At 34.3% G+C, this 21,050-nt stretch overlaps 2 protein-coding genes and 1 long non-coding RNA gene across 3 annotated transcripts in view; 2 read left to right on the top strand and 1 right to left on the bottom strand.

Annotated features, from left to right (window-relative positions):
- Window positions 1-9,190, bottom strand: part of TfAP-2 (Transcription factor AP-2) — a 37,056-nt gene extending 27,866 nt beyond the window's left edge. The window contains exon 1 of the mRNA XM_008197490.3: window positions 9,056-9,190. Coding sequence (XP_008195712.1) covers window positions 9,056-9,115 — 60 coding nt within the window. The 5' untranslated portion in view covers window positions 9,116-9,190. The remainder of the gene's footprint in view (window positions 1-9,055) is intronic.
- Window positions 9,191-9,297: 107 nt separating this feature from the next.
- LOC135265646 (uncharacterized) lies at window positions 9,298-9,829 on the top strand. Its single transcript, XR_010333388.1, has 2 exons — window positions 9,298-9,438; window positions 9,497-9,829. It is a non-coding gene; the product is annotated as an uncharacterized LOC135265646 (long non-coding RNA).
- Window positions 9,830-12,334: 2,505 nt separating this feature from the next.
- On the top strand, window positions 12,335-15,489 carry LOC662967 (IQ and AAA domain-containing protein 1-like). The gene is made up of 7 exons (XM_969035.4): window positions 12,335-12,632; window positions 12,679-12,897; window positions 12,946-13,097; window positions 13,146-14,132; window positions 14,185-14,671; window positions 14,721-14,981; window positions 15,030-15,489. The coding sequence occupies exons 1-7, from the start codon at window positions 12,429-12,431 to the stop codon at window positions 15,429-15,431; spliced, it is 2,712 nt and encodes a 903-aa protein (XP_974128.1). The 5' UTR covers window positions 12,335-12,428; the 3' UTR covers window positions 15,432-15,489.
- The last annotated feature ends 5,561 nt before the right edge of the window (window positions 15,490-21,050 follow it).

Below are 21,050 nucleotides of genomic sequence, written 5' to 3'. Positions count from 1 at the left end.
AGTTTGTTTTTATCGAGACATTTTTTTCTTTGAAATAAGAGAGTCCTTTTGGCCAATAGCGATCAATTGTAGCAGAAATTCTTCTTTTACAAAAAAATCAAATTTTTGTACTTAATTTTACCCAAATGACGGCGACGTAAGTGTGGAAATGACAAGAATTTTCTTCTAAATAAATTAAGAATTTGAATTTTAATAGACATGTTTACAACTTTTGTGTGTTTACAAATGATAATTAACCTCTAATTAAGTCGATCAATCAATTTAAAAAACACAATTTTTAATGTTCAATTTATTTTGAAATCTCCTTGATCATATATGGCATAAAAAGAGAAAGCTTTAAATATTTTTTGCATTTGAATAATATAAAAACGAACGGCAATAATATCAAAGTGAAATATTTTTTCTTCAACTTTCTAACAGCAATCATGCTGTGCCTTAAATTACTGTAATTACTAGGACGAAATTTGAAAAATTAGGAACAAACACACGAAGCCCAATTTCACTCGCTATTCAATAATCGTAAAATTCGTCCTAATTCACTTTGCTAATTGCTTTTATGACATTTTTATTACTCGTTGAACGAGGCGCCTTATCTGCGAACCCAAATAGCTTGAAGACATGTCACATTCTCGATTTGTATTTATTTGATTCATCGCGTTTTGAGTCAAATTTCGTGTCAGAGGACAGTAAAATCAGCTCGTCGTAGATAACGATCTCCAGGTGTACTGCCAGAGTTATTAGATGCCTAAATACGGCATCTGATTCTGAATGTCTGAAAACTATGCGAAAAAACAAAACGAGTTATAGTGTCGCGTGCGTCAATGCTATCTCGTCGCTGGATAAAAGTCGAAAACGACCACAGGAATATGAATTCCTTCCATATTTCCAACAAATGAATACATAACCGTACAGTTATCCGGTATTCCCATTTAAATAAAATTTGCATGCGGAGTTGATAAATGCGTAATTGGGCCGCTTCGTCCGAACTTATCTGCCGACAATAGTTGTACGAGCTTCGATTTTGACGAAAAAGCGCATTCGTTATCGCCAACGTAAAAAATCTAGCACAAGTCTGAAAAGTGAAGCATTTTAGGAAATTGGAATATCCATAAGGTTGGGGGCGATAAGCCGCTGAATAGAAAGATGCATAAGAGGAGCTATCGCACTATCGAGCCACTTTTTGTCGATGTGTGAAGCTTTCAGTTATCATCCGATATTTTTTCACCGAGCTTCCGAGAAAAACATCTAATTATTTTGATAATAAGTGGTACGGTTTCGAAACGCTGTCAAGTTAATTAAAGCTTTTGTGGAGAGAAAACACGCAGATAAGTTCGGCTAAAGTGGGCTCTAATTTGCCTACAGGAAGGCTCAAATATGCAGTTGTGCATAGCTGAAAGAGACATCGGGTATTAATTATACACAGTACCGGTGTGAAATGTCCCGCCGCAGGCGAGCCAAAAACTGCAGTATTTGTTGGAAAAGCCCAAAATTTCGTTAAAAAATACAAATTAATTGGGTGCCTATAACCAAAGAACTGGATTTATTTGCATAGCGAAAAAAATTATTTACTCGTAGTTTATAGCAAAAACTTGTTCTTTCTTCCGGTTAATTAAGAGAGAAACCAATCAGTTTTGGTACAGAATTTTCCTCAAATTTTCTCCGTAATTTCGACAAGACAAATAGGTCCAGTAGGTCACACTTCCGCCTTTGCTAACCTCATAATTGCTCGTTATTACAGAGTTTGCAAGCATTGATTACTGTCATAGTATGTTTAACGATACAATTATTTCTGATCGCACGGTATAAAACCCTACTTATCCCATTAATCACCAGCTGGGTTCGATCTCACTTGTCTGCTGTACGATATACATTTTGCAAGCCCAAATTTAAATAGTACATTTAATATAAATTTAAATTAGTTTTTTGTCTTTTAATGGGCAAAAAAATTAAAAAGCACAATTGCAAAATAATTTTAATTTATTGCCAGCAAGACGATTACAATTCCGCATGATTTGGTGTCAACCTTACACGCCCATATCAAGTGAAAGATTCTGATCGGGGCACCTGTAATATAATTGCGTAATTGCTGCAATTTTACAGATTCACGATTTTAAGCCATGACTTTGTAATTTCTTCACTAAAATGTGGTTTTAACTGTAAATCCAAACACCGTCTTCATTATTCCCTATTGTTTGCCGTTTATTGCCCATCAATCATGCTCTAAACACTTTGAATATTTTTCGAAATTTTACGAGACTGTAAATTGCCAGTATTTTTCATTGCTTTGTGATTTATTTCAAATCCTGGCGAAGGATTCGTGTTGACGCGCCACCTAGAAGCGTGTGTCTGAAATTACCATCAGGAGATAATGGTACTGGCAGCATCCGCTACTACGGACATCTTGCGGGTGATAGTCACGTTAACAACTTCATCTGGAAGGAGCTTTCACGGAGGTTTCTCCATCTGCTGTGTAGATAGTGAAATGATTCAATTATTACACCAGTTTTCCTAACATTCATGGATTTTTGATCACCAAAATAGTGAGAAATTTACGAGTTGAAGGTAAATTCGTCTCTAATTGCCTGGTTATGTAATATTAGTTGTTTTCATAATTATTACCACATAACTCATCTCAGTTATAGGCACAGACAAATTTATTATAGGTAAATGAACGAAACTTGCTTATTTTATTGTGAAATATGAATGGATAAAATGGGTGAATATATGTCTGATGAAGTGCCTGAAGCTTTGCTTCAGACTTTGGTCTTAATCTTTGTTTAATTTCTCCAACCTTTATTAAATTGTTTACTAGAAATATTACTTCTTTAAATTTTTTAAATATAGGTCGTCCATGCATTTTTTAAGTGAAATAATTTTAATATAGATACCTAGCAAATTATTTCAAACAAACTTTAACTTCAGTTAAAAATGTCTAATAATTTTTAAATATGATGTGTTTCGAACAATAAAGAAAACATTTTAATAGACACAATTTGATCAAAGTTGCCATCAAAAATTGTGACCAAAAAAGCAATGAGAGTTTCATTAAAAAAATACATACATAGGTTAGTTGTAACAAGCTGTATAATATTTGAGAATTTTTGAATACTAACTGTTTAATGCCAATGAAATGATATTGATTTTTTAAAAGTAAACATTGGATAATACAATTAATAGCGTAATGTGTTGTGTAATGTTCAGCGAAATAAACTCTTTACCACATAATACAGATGATCTAAGAACCCTAATAATGCATGGATATTTATTTTATAGAAAAGTTTAGTTTAGTGAAATAAAAACCTTCGTGTATACGTATTTTCAACAGAAAATCGAAATTCAAAGAACAATAGGAAGATTTTCAAGTTTCAGAGGTTTAAGAGGTAGATTAAGTACCAAATTTTTTTAAATTTTTAAATAAAAGAAAACGTTCCCATTTTATGAAAATCTAATGAAATCTATGTAATATGAGTTGTTTTAGTAATTATTACGGGATAACTCATCTCAATTATAGGCACAGACAAGTTTATTATAAAAGAACGAAACTTTCTTATTTTATTGTGAAATATGAATAGATAAAATGGATGAGTATATGTCTGATGAAGTGCCTGAAGCTTTGCTTCAGACTTTGGACTTAATCTTTGTTTAATTTCTCCAACCTTTATTAAATTGTTTACTAGAAATCTTACTTCTTTAATTTTTTTAAATATAGGTCGTACATGCATTTTTCTAAGTGAAATAATTTTAATATAGATACCTAGCAATTTATTTCAAAACTAATCAAAATCGAATAATAAAGAAAAGTTTAGCCTAAAAACATCAGTAAATTTTATGAATGTTACATCCATGAATGGAAAAAATATAGGACCTTTCATTTAAAAAAGTTTGAATTGTAACTTTTTTCATAGACTTGTATGCCTGAAAATAATTTGGGTGATGTTACGGTTAGGAAATGAAACGATATACAAATAAATCGTTCCCGTTTTCAGTAGTTCCGTTAGAGTCGCCAGAGAGCGCAGTTGTTCCATTACCGTCTAAGTTTTCAGAGAAATAAATTTGAAGACATTGGTTGTATTTGTGTAACGGTTAGCACATAACAAACAAATATGGCTCATAAAGCCCTTAAATTCTTGGTAGTAAGACATTAACATAATGCAAAAATTTTATCATAAAGTAGAATATGAAAAAAAAAATTCAAACTTTTGTCTGTGCTTTTACCAATTTGCATTCTGCTCTGTATTTTAAAAAATACTGCTTCCTATCTACGAGCATTTTATTTAAATATTTTAATAGTTATTATTTAATGGTCAATTTCAGCATGAACTAATTCAATTACGGTCTCCGGTCGGCTTCAAGGTGCACCTCCTTGGAGCTTAAAATTTCAACATAATTAATTCATTCTGGCATTATGATAATGCATCGATAATGCCGGCAAAGCTGTCGCAACCGCGTGATTGTTTCATGTGCGCAAAAATCCGCATCTGGTAACATTTGATTACGGTTTAGTGACGTGAAAAATGTGCTTAATAGCAGATCTTGCCTAAATTTATGCGAATTGTGGGTCGTTAAGCAGTGCGTGAAATTAGAAACGAATCGCTGCATCATAATTAAAATAATTAACATTTTACGGCAAAGTGCGCGTTTTCAGTCCTTTCTCTTTCAGCGTGTAAGGTCTGTGGAGATTTTGAAAGTTGATGGTATCACTATGACAGGTATTGTGTCGATAAATCTCACAGAAATACCGAAAATACTTAAACACTCTTAAATTCCGCAGAATTTTGCGTAATGATAGCCATTAGCTGGGCCGAAATGACTGTAATTTTCCCCCAAATTTTATCAAACAAAATCTGAAACAAGTTAATAATTAGGTATAACAAATTGCGGAATGATTGGGGGTGTCGAAATTCGAAAAGTTTGTAATTACGGTCCGGGATTTGACGGGATGACCGGGACCATAAAATTCAATGGGACTGTCGCCTGGACTTTTCAGACTGTATTTAACGTAGACCCACGCCCATGAATAAAACATGACATGGGTCGTCTCAATAGCTCGTCAGTAGCTTTAACATCAGCTAAATGGATACGTGAACGACGATAACATGTGATTACGGCCACTTTCGTACGACTTCAGTTCCCTTTATAAGTCGGATAGCAATGACTTATCGTTTATTCATGAATAAAAATCACATTTAGATGACCGTTATAATCATTCATATCAATTAATTCCGACTTTATGTGGTCATTATTCCCGGACAAATTTTCTACACTGGCCACGTTATGTAATTTCATTAATTGAGTGTTTATTTGACGACTCTCCAATCCTCGATGGCTAATTGCATTTCAAAAGAAAATTTACACCTGCATTCCTCTGGCATATTTGTAGCACACACACATCAAAACGTTGTTTTGCTACTAAAGTATAGTAATTACGGTATCTGCACTGTTTTTGAATTACACTTTTCGCATAGATGGGGAGATATGGCACATTTAAATATACGCTACGTACTGGAGAAGAATGAGGAAGCAATTATCAGCGATCAGACAATTGTTATCCAAAGAGCAGACACGAAATTTATTTCTAGAAAATGACAAGCATCTACAATTGGCAATATCTCATTTAAAAAGAAAGTTTATGACATGGGGAATGCAATAATATGTGTATCGTGGCTAGTTTCACTAAACCGCACCTAAATTAACTGACCAACTAAGAAAAATATTTAAATGACGCTAATTACAGGTCTTGGACCCATACATTTAATCCAGTAAAATAAAACAACATGGACAAAGAGACTGCAAGGCGATTAAAAATGGGCTGCAATAGAAATACGGGGGTTATTTTTTTCAAGGTCCACTTGGGAGCAAATCTAGAACTCTTCAGTTCAACGCAATAATGTGTCTATTATTATGTTTTTTAATTTTTTTTCGATTTGGACATGTCGGTTAAAATTTTGTCTCACATTTAATCGTCTTCTGCAGAATTACATTTGAAACTATTGACTATTCTGACCTCTAGCTTAGACATACTTGTAATACGAGTTTGGTAGGTATAATAATACATAATGATTTGTATAAACTTCGCTAAAATGAAGCAGCAGTCAAGAAAAGTGATTCCAAATAAACGACAATCTCTGAAATAACAGGAAGATCAGATTAAATAAATAGGTGGCTGCGTCTATGATGAAAATATTTATTTTCCTGCCTTACAAGAATAAAAAACTCATTGGCGTATATATTGTAGAATTACAAAGGTTACAACTTCTGAACAAAAACCAATCAGCTCTTGAAAGAAATACTTTATAAATGCATACATTGACTGTGTTTATTAAAATCTGTGAATCCAATTATAACTATGCAATTATATGACATGCAGCTTCCTTTGTTATTACGTACATATTACATCTGTCAGAATTTACGATAGGAAAAACTTGAAAACAGCGGTAATAACAGGAAGCGACCGAGAATCGAAAATAAAGAAAATTGCATCGAAAAATGGATTAAATAATTAACGACGGAAGAAGACTTTTACATAAAGTGTATTTCTCTAAAATGCAATAATTTGAAACGTAACGGATAATAGATCCTGTTCGAAAAAAGTTAGGGATACTATAGAATTAAAAAAAATCTTCCCAAGCATGTAGGTGTTTCTGATATTTCTATGAAGTTTTTTATTTTAAGGTTTAAGGTTTTATATCTTCCGAAAAATGTATCACCCTTAGAAACGAATGTAATTTCAAAACGCAGATGATATCTAACTTTCCATGTTTTTATAGTTAATAAGAGAAGTACTTAATAAGTAGAATTTAAAAATACGTTCTAATTATTTATTTTACATTTGATCATAGATTTGAAAAAGCTACTCGTACATATTTTGCCTGATTCACTTTTATAGACTTATGTTTTGTGTTCTGAAAATAATCATCAAATGACTTTTATTATTTTTTATTAATATTATTATGTATTATTATTATTTATTATTATTATTAACTGTATTGTCTAATATGTTATTTTGTTTAATATTTATATCTAATATTGTTTTATTGTTATGACTAATTACATTTTTAAGTGATTCTCGTTTTATGTTTATAGATATCGTTAATTCAAGATCTGTTATTCAGTTTTACCATCAATTAGTTGACCAATGTAGATATACCTATAACTATTACTCTTTTGATAGTTAGTCCCAATAATTTTGGGTTAAAAATAATAAAAGTAAAGAGTACATTCGTTCAGCTCTATTTCAAAATTTTGAATCTTTTTAAAAATGAGTTACCTGCTATTATTAACTATTAATTATTACTCATCAGTCTTATTAGTATTAGAACAGTAATCACTTATCACAGTTTCAAAAACTGTTTTTATAATTACTTCAATCACGTTGATTTACCAATTAATATTAGCGCATTATGTAAGTAAATAATTTAGGACACACAAAACAACGGTTTTTTGTGTACAAAACATTTAATTATTTAAAATACTCCAAAAATCTAAACTACGTGTTCCAGTCAGTGAGTACATATAAATTTACTTTAAGTCATATTTCTTGTATAAAATGTAGCGATTTAACGATAATTTTAATGTTATGTGACTTTTATTTCTTTATTTTTATTAGATACTCGTACCTACTCAGTATATTTATAAAATAATAATATATACCTACCTGTTGAAATAAGTATTTAATGTTTTCCGAAAATATCTGATTATTATTAGGTTTTAACTTGAGCTTGTCTTGCTGTTCCGCTTTAATTCGGACAACATCCTCAAAACGTGGGTGGATATTCTTTTGTTTTGAGTTGCTTCCTTTTCAATAATTTATCTTTAACATAGCTAATAAAAATATACCGAAAATAATTTTAACTTTAATTGTTGCCTACATATAATAATGTTATAAACTTCACGTTTACTATTTACTTTATTTAGAATCTCTCGCGTGTGCTGTGTTGTAAGTTGTAACTTGTAAGTTTATGCTATCCGTCAGCATTTTATTAGAAAATGATTTATAAGCGCGTTAAAATAACATTTATGATGAAAAATTTATGATCGAGTGCTTGCCTAGGGCAAAGAGGTTGCAATAACATATGTTTTAATTTTCATTGTTAACATTTTACTACTTTTAACTTGTAGCTCGATTTTTCATCAAAAATAGATTTGTTCTAAAAGCCCATCAGCGGAAATATTATTATAACAATGCAATGCTGCTTTTAAAATTAAAACATTTTTACAATTTAATCTACGGTTAATTGTAAATAAATATGAGGCGTAATAACATTCCCTGGTATTTTAATCAATTTTTCACTAATCACACATGCTCGACTGGATGATGCGGGTTAATTTAGAATTTTGTGTACCACTAAATTAATGAATGGCTATAATTAGGGCCAATTAATGCCAGAGATTAATTCATCATTTTGATATCTGTACTCTTTTAATATTAAAATTACACAATTTATTCCGAATCAAAAATACGGCTTGAGGCCTTTGTGTTATTTTTACTGATTATAATAAATTAGAAGCGCCACAAATTTGATTCAAGACATTTCTAATTCATAGTGTGATAAATAACGCGCAGCACAATCAAAAATTTAATTAATAATAATTAGGAAGCGATCGCAAAATATCATAAAAATTCAAATGAGGTTCAAACTGGTTGACACATGTTGTGCGGACGTGTTATAAGTGTGTAATTTTTTCGTTTCGAGTGTAATAATAATGTTGGTAGCATTTGGTAGTCATGTTAGGTATTTACCCGAGCAACACAATAACCGTGTAGAATGTGTTCTGGTCTCATATTTAATTGATGAGGTCGGGTGGAATGTAGATAATTAGCTTTCAGGCTCTCAACAACGTTCACCGGCCAACAGGTGTTCCGTGGTGGTTATATCCATACCTCAACGTACAATTTTTTCATTTTTATTTGCATATTTTTCCATAAAATTAATTCGAGCAAATTACCCCGAAGATGAGTAATATTTTTTGCCGCAGCATCGTGAAAGGAAACGTCAGCGCATCACATGTCGCTCATTTTCCCTAATTGCGGTAAATCACCGGTGACGCCACTTACTTCATATTGCTGATAATTCGCTAGCGACGAATTGGAGTTAAGATAGAACCGTGACATCATTCCATAATCCAAGAGTGCACACAAATTCCGAAAAATCACCCACAAAATGTAATTACCACCCACGCATGCGCCCGATCACAATGTTTATCAACAACAAAAACGGTGATATCACAGATCGCGGGTGCCTTGATCGAGCACAGCACACTGGACCGGCCGTCGGATCAGGACATAGTTCGTCGATTGTTGGTTTTAGGCAGGTTTCCAGGCACTGTGTGTGTGATAGTAGATGTGAAGTCCTTTGGCTAGTGTCGGAGTAGGCCGGGGGTAAGACTGGCGGCCATTGGCCAGAGCGAGAGATGCCGGCTCAGCGATTGGCTCACCAAGTTACGTGCCATAGGCGACCGTGATTACAAACCTGCAATTTCATCTTTTGATTTACAGAGCCGTGCTCGACTCTGTGGGTGTACGACGTACTATGCATCTCCTCATAACTTTGATCGGGGAAGGAATAGTTTACCTCCAGGGCCGGATCTAGGGGGATGCCCCCCATTTATCACCACCGCCACAATTACACTCTTTTCAGGAGATAATTAAACACAACACAGCCACAACCGACAATTAAAAACATCTTAACTACAGCCAACAGGGCCTATCGCGGACATCTGACCGAACATCAACAATACCAGCTTCGGCAAAGAAAATTTATTGCCTCTACATTCCAATTTACAAAAAAACTAACTTTTTTTATTTGAAATAATAAATATGTTTAATAGATGTGTGTCTATAATTTAGGTAAACAAAATAGTGTCTGAATTAAAGTAACAAATAAGAAAATTGAAGAAATGTACCCAAACATAAAAAATACTTAATAAAAATTACAACACTGCAAGTTGTCTTATTCTATTAAACCTCTCAAAACATCCTGAAATAAGATGATGTTTTTGGTGTTTATCCAAACAATTCGTATTATACCTACCACGTATTTTCCTCATAATTTACCTACCAACTACAATACTTGTTATATCCAGCATTATTTATTTATTTAAATAAAGCAACATTTTTATTACATTACCTTATTTATTACCTTGTTTTGGTTTTAAACAAAAGAAATTAAGAACGATTTGTTTATTATTATTATTATGGATTTTTATGTTATAAAGACTCAACTTTATGTTGCGACTTTGCTTAAAATTTAATAAAAAAAATTGTCAGGTTACAAGTTCGAAAATCTTTGCTTTTCATTCTTATTATTTTTTGACCCCAATAAAGGTAGTTATATATGTAGTGTATTAATGTATAATAAAAGGAGGCGAAAGATGGAATTGTAGGTATGTAAATAATTTTTAGTAGGCAAGTACGAATATAAAGTATGCGTAACATTCAGCCTACGGTTCAGTGATTTTTTATTATTTTTTGGCAATCTAGTACGAGAAATTTTGAAGAAAATCTTTAGCTTATACGATTAAAACCAAAACCAAAATGATCGTAAAACATGTAGTTTTTTGAGAACTTTCAAAATTATTATGATTTTAGCAAAAAATTAATAAGTTAACTTGTAACTATTTATGTAGATAATAAGATTTTCAGTAGATATTATCTAAAATTCAGCTAAAATCGATATTTGCGGAGTACCTACAGCAATAGCTTTACTTTAACTTTTTTGCAAAAAAAATAAACAACAATAAAAAAACATTTTGTTTATATACGTTCTAAATAAAAACTTAATTTTACTAACTAAATTTTTGATTAGCTGGAATAAGTTCGGTTCACATAAAGAGTAAAGTTTTAGCATCAAGTGACACTTAACAGTGGACAGAATTATTTTTTTGCAAAACATAATATTGTAAAATTATATTCTGATCCTTCGATTCCCGAAAATATAATCAAGCTGTTGCTATTGTTTCTACAAAAAATACCTAAACAGCTATTTTATTTTAACGAACAGGACACTTTGCACAAATTTTTAATTTTTTTTAATTTTTATGAACATCATCAGTAGAAGTGAATTTTTTATAGGAGCTTAGAACCTAACAAACTGTCTGCAACCTACAAATAAAGCCGCATATGTAAAATTCGAAATACGAGCAGGAAAAAGAAATACAAATTGATGACAGTGATGACGGACGGGACACAAAAAAGACACCTCACATTTTTATCGTTGAACAATCGTTAAAATTATTTTTGAAGTAAAAGATGGAACCGAGGGTGGAAACTTTTGAAACGACGAAACCGTAGAACAAGCAACATGTAACGACTTCTAATTAGGTTTACTTTTTGTTCACACATGACGGACGGGACAAACAAAACTTTAAAAAAATTATTCAGACAGGTTTTCATTTTAAAAGACTTCAACCATATATCAAAATTAGCCGGTGGAAATTAAAATTTTTGGTCTTGTTTAACGACGTAAAAAATAAGAGCAATTTAACGGACGGGACAGCAAAATTTACGAAGATAAAAAAGTAGTATTACTGATTAAGTACATATTAATCAATTTATTTACCAATTTCGATTTTCTAAACTACCAGCAAACTTAAAAAAAAATATTCAACAATTTTAGTACTATTTTGTCTTAATAACTACAAAGCAATGCATGTAAATTTTAGAATCTGATGAATTACTCCAATTTAAATGATTATCCTCTCCCATTTTAAATTCACAAAAAAATCTTTTGTCGCAAAATACATTTAATAAAAAAAAATTACATACTAAAATTATTTTGAAAATTTTGTTGTCAGTGTGCATTCCAGGAAAGTACTTTTATAAAAATGCTTCAAATGAACGGGTATTGAGCCCCATATCGCATACTAAAACTTAATTTACGTTTTTTTAACATTTTTGGCTATTCTTTTCTTTTTATTCACTTTCCAAAGTGGTTTCAATTTTGTAATATTTACTGTCATTTTATTCTGTGGGCAGTAGTTTTTATGTATGACAAAATGCGCGCTCCGGCCCTGTATAGGTCAAGTGATCGCGGTGAATATACCGGAATGCGCGGCTTGATCTCTGTGATCAGGTACATGTCGTGGGCGTCCAACTCGGCTTGCCCCAGGACAAAATATGGCTTCTTGAGTAGTCAACATGGCCGACTACCCATTGTTTCGAACGGCCCGCAGAGGAATTCCATGATCAACATGTCTGTAGCAGTGTAGGATGAAGGAGCACCAAACAAAAAAATCAAGAAAATTAAAATACCATACACTGTTTATCATGGTCGGTGCAAGAAAAATTCCTATGGGCGTTTTAAACCCGATTAAATTATTGATGGGTTTTCGAGTGGGGAATTTTGACACAGTTATTGTCAGTTTGACGGCAATATTTAGGCAACGTAATCGCTTTTTCGGCCCCAAGGAAAATGTAAAATTTAAGTAAAATGTCTTTCGAATATTATTCGAAATGGTGGGCCGGCACCAGAAACGCTCTGGAGCAGCTGAGGGCCAAAGACGAAATTTTTGTTAAAGCAACTGATAAGAAGCTAAGAGACCGGAACTTGGCCAGTCATTTGATCGGAGGGTTGTATGCGAAGTACAGCATGATGGTCCAGGATTTGGGCACAATTTTGGACCAAATGGCCCAAGTAAACCAAAATATTTTACTTCCAATTATTTACTCATTTCCACCAGCCCCAAAAACGCATAATTGTGCGAAAACTAATGGACACTGCTACGGTCCGTCTTCACGAACTGAGTGAAGAGCTAAGAAATGTTGACATTTCGGAGTACCACTACATAGACGGTGCCTTAATTGAACTGAAACTGGTGCCCCAAGATGTTGAAATTTTAGACCCCATGTTGTACTATCTCAGACATTATAACATGGAAGAACTTTGGACCAAGATAAAAGTGTTTTATCGTTTTTTTTTATAAAGAGACACAATAAAAGTTTTGTAGAATGGCGAAAAAATTTACACACCCCCTCCCCCGCCACCACCCCCACCACAAGAAACAGAGGGTGAAGAAGGGGGCGAAGGAGAAACATCAAAACCTAAGGAAATTGCTGAACAAACTCCTGAAGAGAAAGCCGAAACAGAAAAAAAGGCTAAGTATAGTTTCCAATTCTTTTATTTATTTTTCTCAAATAAATAATATAGGAGACGACCCAAAAAATTTGTCCCTGAAGTAAAGGAACTAACAGAGGAAGAGTTACAAGAAATAAAACGTAAAGAACAAATTACATCCGCGGTTATCTTAATACAAAATCATGAACGTGGCAGACAAGCTCGCCTATACTTTGACGAAAAGTGGAAAGTAAACGAATATCGGAGAAAAATAAGAGAAGGTTTTAAACCTGAACCAGTTGATGTGGAAACGCGCGAAAAAGCATCCCTTCATATTCAGAGATACTGGCGAGGACATTGCGCCAGACAGCTCGTGAAAAGAAAAGAACTGGAAAGAAGATATTTGATCAAAATGATCGAGCCGAGTTGGAAATCAAACGAAGAGTTCGAAAAACTAGAAAGGAATTTACAAAAACGGCGCGATATCAGGGACCAAAGAATTAAAGAATACATTGAAGCTAATTTAAACGAGAGAACAAGGGTGTTCAGAGTTATTGGTCCTCGCTTAATGGAAGATATAGGCGATGAAATCAGAGAATGGTTCTATCAGTGGTACACCCAAGTCAAAAATTTCGACAAGTACCCACCGGAAGAAAAAGGCGGAACGGTTTTAGTAGTCCGTGGAGAAACGCTAACCCCGAAAGAATGGATTGATGAATACAACAGGAAAAAAAGAGAAAAAGTCAAAAACAAAGGGCGAGATAAGGAAAAATTGAAAGCTGAGAAAGAGAAGCAGAAGAAATTGTTGGCTGATTTGAAGAAAAAAGAAAAAGAGAAAGCCAAAAAAGAGAAACTGAGGAAGAAGAAGAAAAAGCTGAAACCTTGGGATTTTGAACTCGAATATGAACCGACAGTCGCCAAAGAACCGTACGAAAATGCCATCGAGGAGTACCACCGAATTTTTGACGAAAGAAAAGATGAAGATAATCCCGATGAGAAGCACTACATGGATATAATTCACGAAGAAAAGTGCTACGAAATGCAACTGGAGTTGAGGAAAGTTGTGGACGAGATGATGAGGTCATTTGCACAGTTAGTGTTAATTATTTCTTGCGTTCATTGTCGTTTTCAGGCTTGAGCTCGAAATGTTGGAAGACGCCTTAATGAAAGACCGCGCCAAACGCAAAGGCAAGAAGTACAAAAAGAAAAAGAAGAAGAAAAAGAAAGCCAAAAAGAGGAAAAAGAAGGGCAAAAAGGACCCCACCGGTGACAGGACCGTGGAAGATCTATTCCAAGAATTGGTCGATAATGGGATAATACACCCTTACAAACACCACTATCTTAAAGAATACAAAGGGGATTTTAGTTACAATAACTGGGAGCGTAGAAATTGGGGTTTTGATCCTCCGGCAACCCTTGGTGACGTCCGGCAAGCCGTCAAAATTAACTGTATTGCACCCCTAAGTACCGAAAAAATGATTAAACCACGGTCGGCTCTGTTAATTGGGCCAAGACAAAGTGGAAAACACCTTCTGGCAAATGCGGTTTTTACGGAGAGTAAAAGTGTGCTTTTTGATTTGTCGCCGGAAGTTCTCGCCGGGAAATATCCGGGAAAAAAAGTAATTCTGGACCAATTATTGTTTGTTTTACTAAACTTGTGTCATAAAGGGGATGAAGATGTTGCTGCATTTGGTGAATAAAATGGCTCGGATTTTACAACCCTCAGTTATTTATTTTGACGCAGCTGAGAAAATTTTCTACAAGAAAGTGCCAAGAGGAGAGAAGCACTTGGATCCGAAACGGATCGGTAAAAAGCTTCAGAAAGGTATCGTCAAGACCATTAAACCCGAAGATCGGGTCATGGTTTTCGGGATAAGTGCCCAACCTTGGTTAGGAAAGCCCGGAAAAATGAAGAAAGTTTTCGAAAGAGTGACCAAACTTGCTTTAAAACGGTACGAATCTTAGCTATTTTTTCAGATTATTTTGATTCCTCGTCCTGATTACGGGAGTATTTATCAGTATTGGAGGGAGTTGTTGATGCCTTATCACGGCATCGACCGAAATATTGACGTTTCTTGTTTGGCCAAGCTCACGGTGAATTACCCCTTGCCCGTGCTGAAGCAAGTGGCTGAAAAAGTGTTGACTCCTCGCAGGATAATCCAGCTTAGTTACAATCCTTTGAGGCAGTCCGAGCTGTACGAGGAGCTAATAACCGTGGATCCAATTACGGATAAAGAGTACAAGAAATTCGTAAAGTTTTATAAGAAAATTCCTTTGATGAAGGAACGGGGAAGGCTGAACAAGTACTTGGAGAAGAAGCGAGAACAAGAGTCCAAAGCTAAGGAAAAGCAGCAGCAGAAAGCGGCGGCTAAGAAATGACCGTGTTTGCGTCTTATTGTATCTCGTTTTGTTTTGTATTATAGTGTTATTGATCGAGTGAGGGCTTTGTAATGAGCACTAAGAAATTCCGAACAAGGGAAATCAATCAGAAGCGCATGTGATGCGAATCAGCGGCTGCAGTTCAGTTTGCAAACAAGCCTCGGGCCTCAATAACAATCCGGAGTTCACTCCCTTACTCTCATTTTATTGGCGGCTTTGTGTTAAGTTCGTGATGGCTTGGAAAAATTCGATCGCGGATATATTAGGTGACGGAGGTTCGAAGGATGGATTAGTGAGATAATTTACGGGATTAGAGCGTTGTTGTAAGATTCCGAATTCTTCCAAGTTGGAGGGTTTACATCGACATTAAAGCGGGAATTTGCCTGAGGCACTTATCTAAAACCCCACATTACCCCTTTATCGGAATATTTATCAAGTTTAACCCTACAAGGGTACAAAGGAATGGACAATTAATAAATTTACATAAGTTTTTTGGGTTGGTTACAAAGCAAAGTTTTGTTGAAACTAACTGACAGTATTTTTTACTGTGTTGAACCCAAACCGCAAAAACTGAACAGGGAGAGTTCTTAATCGTAGAGTCAACCTTACGACTTAATTCAACACTCAGCACTTTGGGATGATCACATAGCTGTAGGCGTCCATCATCGTTTTCGTTAGGTTCTCTAACCTTTGAGTTATTTACCGCATTTTTGTGGAAATTATGCAAGGTTTGAGGCTAAGCACAAGACCACAAGAGTAATGGTTTTGTTTACGTCTTTAATTTTCAACATGAATGAAGACAAACCGTCTTAAATACTTTTTTCCAGCTTTAGCAAATAAATAAAGACCACCTACTGTAGTTTTTACGATTGTTCACTTGAGAAGTGCTCTACATCTGTTTTAGGGCAGATCAATCAAAAAATGCTTTTTTGTTTAAAATTTAAAAAACACTTCAGTTATAGCACTTACAAATGAAATTATAAAAATAAAAGTGATCTGAACTAAATCGCCATGTAAGTATCTAAAAAAAAAGTTGTACATCAAAGTAAGTATTTGTTGAAAGGAATCATTTTAAGGTGGTCATAAATAATAAAACAGAGATTTAAAAAATCCTAAAGCCTCCTAAATATTTTTTCAAATACACATATACAGGGTGACTCAGGTTTGTGTGTAAGCTCTATAACTTCTTTTCTGTGCAAGCTATCGATATGATTTTTTAAACAATAGGTCCGACATTCTAAAAATATTTCAATTTGTATACAGGTGTTCCAAAAGAAGATACCTATACAACTAAGTTCTATAACAAGTTTTTGTTACATTTTTAAATTCGCGATTAAATTATCGTTATAACGCATCCGGGTTGCTTAGACTTATCTGTCACAGTTTTTGACTTATGTCAATTTATGTGTCAAAATAGGGTCGTGTATAGACTTACATTACAATTAACAACTTCAGAATCATTCGAGGTAACTTAACCAATTTTTTTTAGCCGATTCTGTAAGTTTTACTGTATCTTTAAAAAAAAGGCAACCCAACGCCTACTACGATATTCTGAAAATGACAAATTACATGTCTATAATACCAAAGGTTAATAAAATATATTGATTGTTTTTTTTTGGGAACATAATTAATGTGAATACTTTTTACGTAAATTAATCATTAAATTAAAGGTGCATTTAGATTTCTATAACTTATAGATACTTGATGCACATCTATGATACTTACTACTGACATCTTTTGTGTTTAGGTAGTTTTTTTAAGTTTATTTTAGACTAGCACTATTTAGTGTCATAGTAAATAAAGAATATTTAGATTTCAATTTAGCTGGTCTTTTGATATTGTCTGCCACTGTATGAGTATGAGAGATATCTTATAAAGAAGTCGTAAAGTTTGAAGTATGTTTAATTTTCGCGGTTCGGAGTTGGGGTTAACCTTTTGGTCATAAATCCCCTAAAGTTGCGTAACCGTCCAAGTAGAGGTTGTCCCCTAACCGGGCTGTTACGCGTCCTCTCCACGACAAACTGAGACATAGCCGGTATAATCGAGTGATCTACGTCGTGAGTCATGGGCGTGTCGTCTTGGTCCCGCCCCAGCGTCCCGCCTATCCCGAGCACGCCGCATCGCGTCCCATATCACGGCACCCTGTGATTAGGCTAATAAATAGACACTTAGGCACACCGGCGCCGACTGTCCTGACCGCCTAATCACAGGTCAAACGTTCCAAATTATACACACTTCGAAGCTGACCCGAAAGTGAGGGTGGTCAAGTTGGCTGGTTGACCTTTTTTACCAAACAAACGAACCATCTCGCCAACTCTGATCCTCGTACTTTTTTATAGCAGGGCAGCTTTCAGGGCACTCGTAACGTGTTATTATTGTTTTTGGGGAAGAGTGAAGTGGTACGTGTGTGTCTGTGTGAGTGTGTGTGCTTTCTTGGGTTTAGTGGGAGTTTTGAAACGGTTTTCGAGGGAATTATAAATATCATCCATGAGATGGGCAATCTTTACCGTGCTTTGTTATTATTCTAACCAAGAAATTCCTTAAACATATAACGCACCATTAAGAGGCCATCAACTCGGCTTAAACGTACCATTAGCGGATACTAATGAAATCTTTCAATAAAATAAAATAATAGATGGGTATGTAAAGACCGTTTCATATGAAAAATTATTATAATACCACGGTCATCAGGGTGGTACATTTTTCATTTCAACAAAAACTTACCATTTACAGGTTTAGATGTAAGCACAAAAGTTTCAAGGTAAGTATGCAAGTCATTAAATATTTGTCATAACTTACAACCAATAGCTTGTGCAGAGATTTATAAGACATAATAATTATTGTGGAGGATGAGCAATTTAGATAATTATCATTTGCAAATTAAGAAATTACAGCTCGGTTGCCAGTGTCATTACTTTTTTATATTTCTGCAATTTTTAGTTAAATTTCTGTAGTTCTAAAAATTTGTTAGCAACAATAATGAATTAGGTCGACATGTCTTCTCCCTTTGTTTTCAAAGTGATACCTAACTTGTATAGTAATTTAATTGAATATTTTCTACAGGGTTATTCACACAAGACTCCAAGCTTGACCAAGTAAAATGCAACTTTATAATTTAAGTACATATTAATTAATCAATTATACCAAAAATTTATTTAGCTTTTTTTATAATCTGTCTTGTGGTGCGTTTTTTAATTGGTCCGGTTTAAGTCTTATATGTGAATAACCCTGTATAAGTATATTTTCTATTCTTAAACCTTTTGACTTAACAAATAAAATTGTAATGTAAATAATATAAATATAATTATAATATAATTTACAGTAATAATTTTATCAAAGCAAAATTTGCTTAACTGTTCAAAAAAGACATGTAGGTATTTTCTCCTGAAGATGAATCATCTATGGGAGAGAAGAGATCTTCCTCAAATCCAAATGGAGAGTTTAGAAATCAATCAGTGTAGATAAGTTACACAAGTAAGATTTAAGATGAGATAAATTAGGCATTTTAAAATATGTTCTAGACAAATATAACACAACTTAGAACTTAGAAAGATTTACTCTGATTGGCTTCTGAAAAATTTAACAGTGCAGTGACTTGAAATTGTGGCTTACACTGATTGGCTTCTGAACCCTCTAAATACATATTCTATGAAAGTATGCGATATTTTCTCCGGAGGGAAGAAAATGAGGGAGCAAAGTACGTTATTTCCTCCCAAGGGAGAGGAAAAAATGAATAAAAATAGCATACTTTTTTGGGTGTACGCTTCCAGTTTACAACAATTCAACAGTCATGTGGGGACTCAGTAGGTAGGTAGTACAAATTGAGAGGAAAAATATATTTTAATTAATTATTCTACACTTTATTGCCATAATTTGTTTGGTCCTGGTCAAGAAAAATAATTTTAAGATTGCGGCATTATTATAGTAGTACTAGAACTGGCATCAAGTTTATTATTTTGAATGGAAAGCCATATGTTTTTGGTATGTTTTTTGGCTATACTCAATTTTTTTGAGACAGATTTCTCTAAAGTTTTCTATACATCTAGGTATCCAAAACTGGCTATTTTTGGAGAACAAGGAGGTAGGTATCCATGAAAAGAGACTTTAATTCTGTACCGATCTGTATTAATATATGTTTCTTTCACCTATCCTGTACGTTAAATTATTCTAACTTTTGTAGACAATGAGAAATTTATTAATCATTGCTCTATTCGCATGGAAAGCAAAAAGGAATATAAGCATTTCTTTTTGTAAAAACGGCTGTTGTTAGTACTGAATTTTCCACAAAGTCAAAAAAATCAAAACCGACAGTAAAATCGACAGTACTGGATCTTAAATTCAATTTTACAACAATTGAAACCAAAGAGCAATTATTAATACGGCTGCTAAAAAAATATAAAAATTTACAAAGTTGTTTGTTTTTTATGCTTAACAGAATGTCTTTTATTAGGCACCATATTCTAAAGTTGGTCTGATAATTTTGAATCAACTTGTACCTTTATTAGTGAAAAGCAAAATTTAGGTGATGCAATATATTCCTAAAACCGATTTTTTTTTAATTAAAACCCCGATTGTGATAACACTGAGCCTTATAAAATAAAAAAAACCCTTGATGCTAGCTTTGTTGCCGAAACATGTAACTGTTGGTGCGTTTGAACTGTTTAAAAATTTATTGCCTGATTAGGGGCGATTTCCCCATTTTCTGATAAAAATCCCTCTCCGACCTGAACCCCTCCGTCAATGCGCTGACCTTTGAAAAGCGCCTGTCATCGCCGTGGAAAAATCCACCACAGTTCGTGATTTATGATGATGGCAAGTGGTAAATATGTTTCGTTGAGTTAAGAGCGGCGTGTGAACTCCTGCAGTGAGCCGAAACTCCGGTAGTCGGAGTCCTGTGGAGGAGTCCCGCTGCGACAGTGGCGACCCCTGCTGGTGCGACACAACCGCATCGATCGTAGCCTGCAGCCATCACACACCCTGCCACAAAATGGTCGACACATTCACAATATCTCCGATTTCGTCATCTCCATTTCTCTACGCATTACGACCCGGACCTGAAGGGCCGCTTTATCGCCCTTTTATTGCCACTTCCAAGCGCAACTTTTACGACCCTGGCCCATTTCGGCCGAATTACCGCTGCACGATCAGCGACATCAAACGAAAAATCGCAGGAAATATCACAATTTCACCATACGACGGTGAATAAAAATATGAGAAATGGGTGAACTAAAGTCACGCAAATATTAGAAAAAAGCGATGTGGGTCATTTAGATGTGAGTTATCTCGAATCATCCGGTGTATTTGAGCTCAGAGAGGTCCGTTCGTTGGTGATCTCTTCCGTAATAGCACCGTGCAAACTAATTAATACCCGCGATTTTTTGCTGGTGATAAAAAGCGTAGGCCCCAAGGCCCCCAATTGGCGCCCTTTCTAATTCCGCTGTTAGCAACTTATAATAATATAATTAGAATATGCCATCGTGCATTCATATCTTCGAATATATGACGTATGATACCTAGGGGTGTGATTTTCTAACAGTTCGAGCAAGTTGAAAAATTCGAATAATGTGAAGGGAGCCGGATGGTATGAGGATTGAGATTGTAGATCGCGTGCGTGCCAAA

This window comes from Tribolium castaneum, chromosome 3, assembly GCF_031307605.1.
Source record: "Tribolium castaneum strain GA2 chromosome 3, icTriCast1.1, whole genome shotgun sequence".
NCBI classification, from domain to species: Eukaryota; Metazoa; Arthropoda; class Insecta; order Coleoptera; family Tenebrionidae; genus Tribolium; species Tribolium castaneum.
The sequence above is the reverse complement of the archived record's forward strand: the minus strand, read 5'-3'. Positions and strand labels throughout refer to the sequence as shown.

Coding starts and splice junctions, on each gene's coding strand:
- LOC662967 (XM_969035.4), top strand. CDS start 12,429: ATGTCTTTCGAATATTATTCGAAATGGTGGGCCGGCACCAGAAACGCT. Junction 14,133..14,184: donor GTTGTGGACGAGATGATGAG/GTCATTTGCACA, acceptor TGTCGTTTTCAG/GCTTGAGCTCGAAATGTTGG. Junction 14,982..15,029: donor TGAAGAAAGTTTTCGAAAGA/GTGACCAAACTT, acceptor CTATTTTTTCAG/ATTATTTTGATTCCTCGTCC.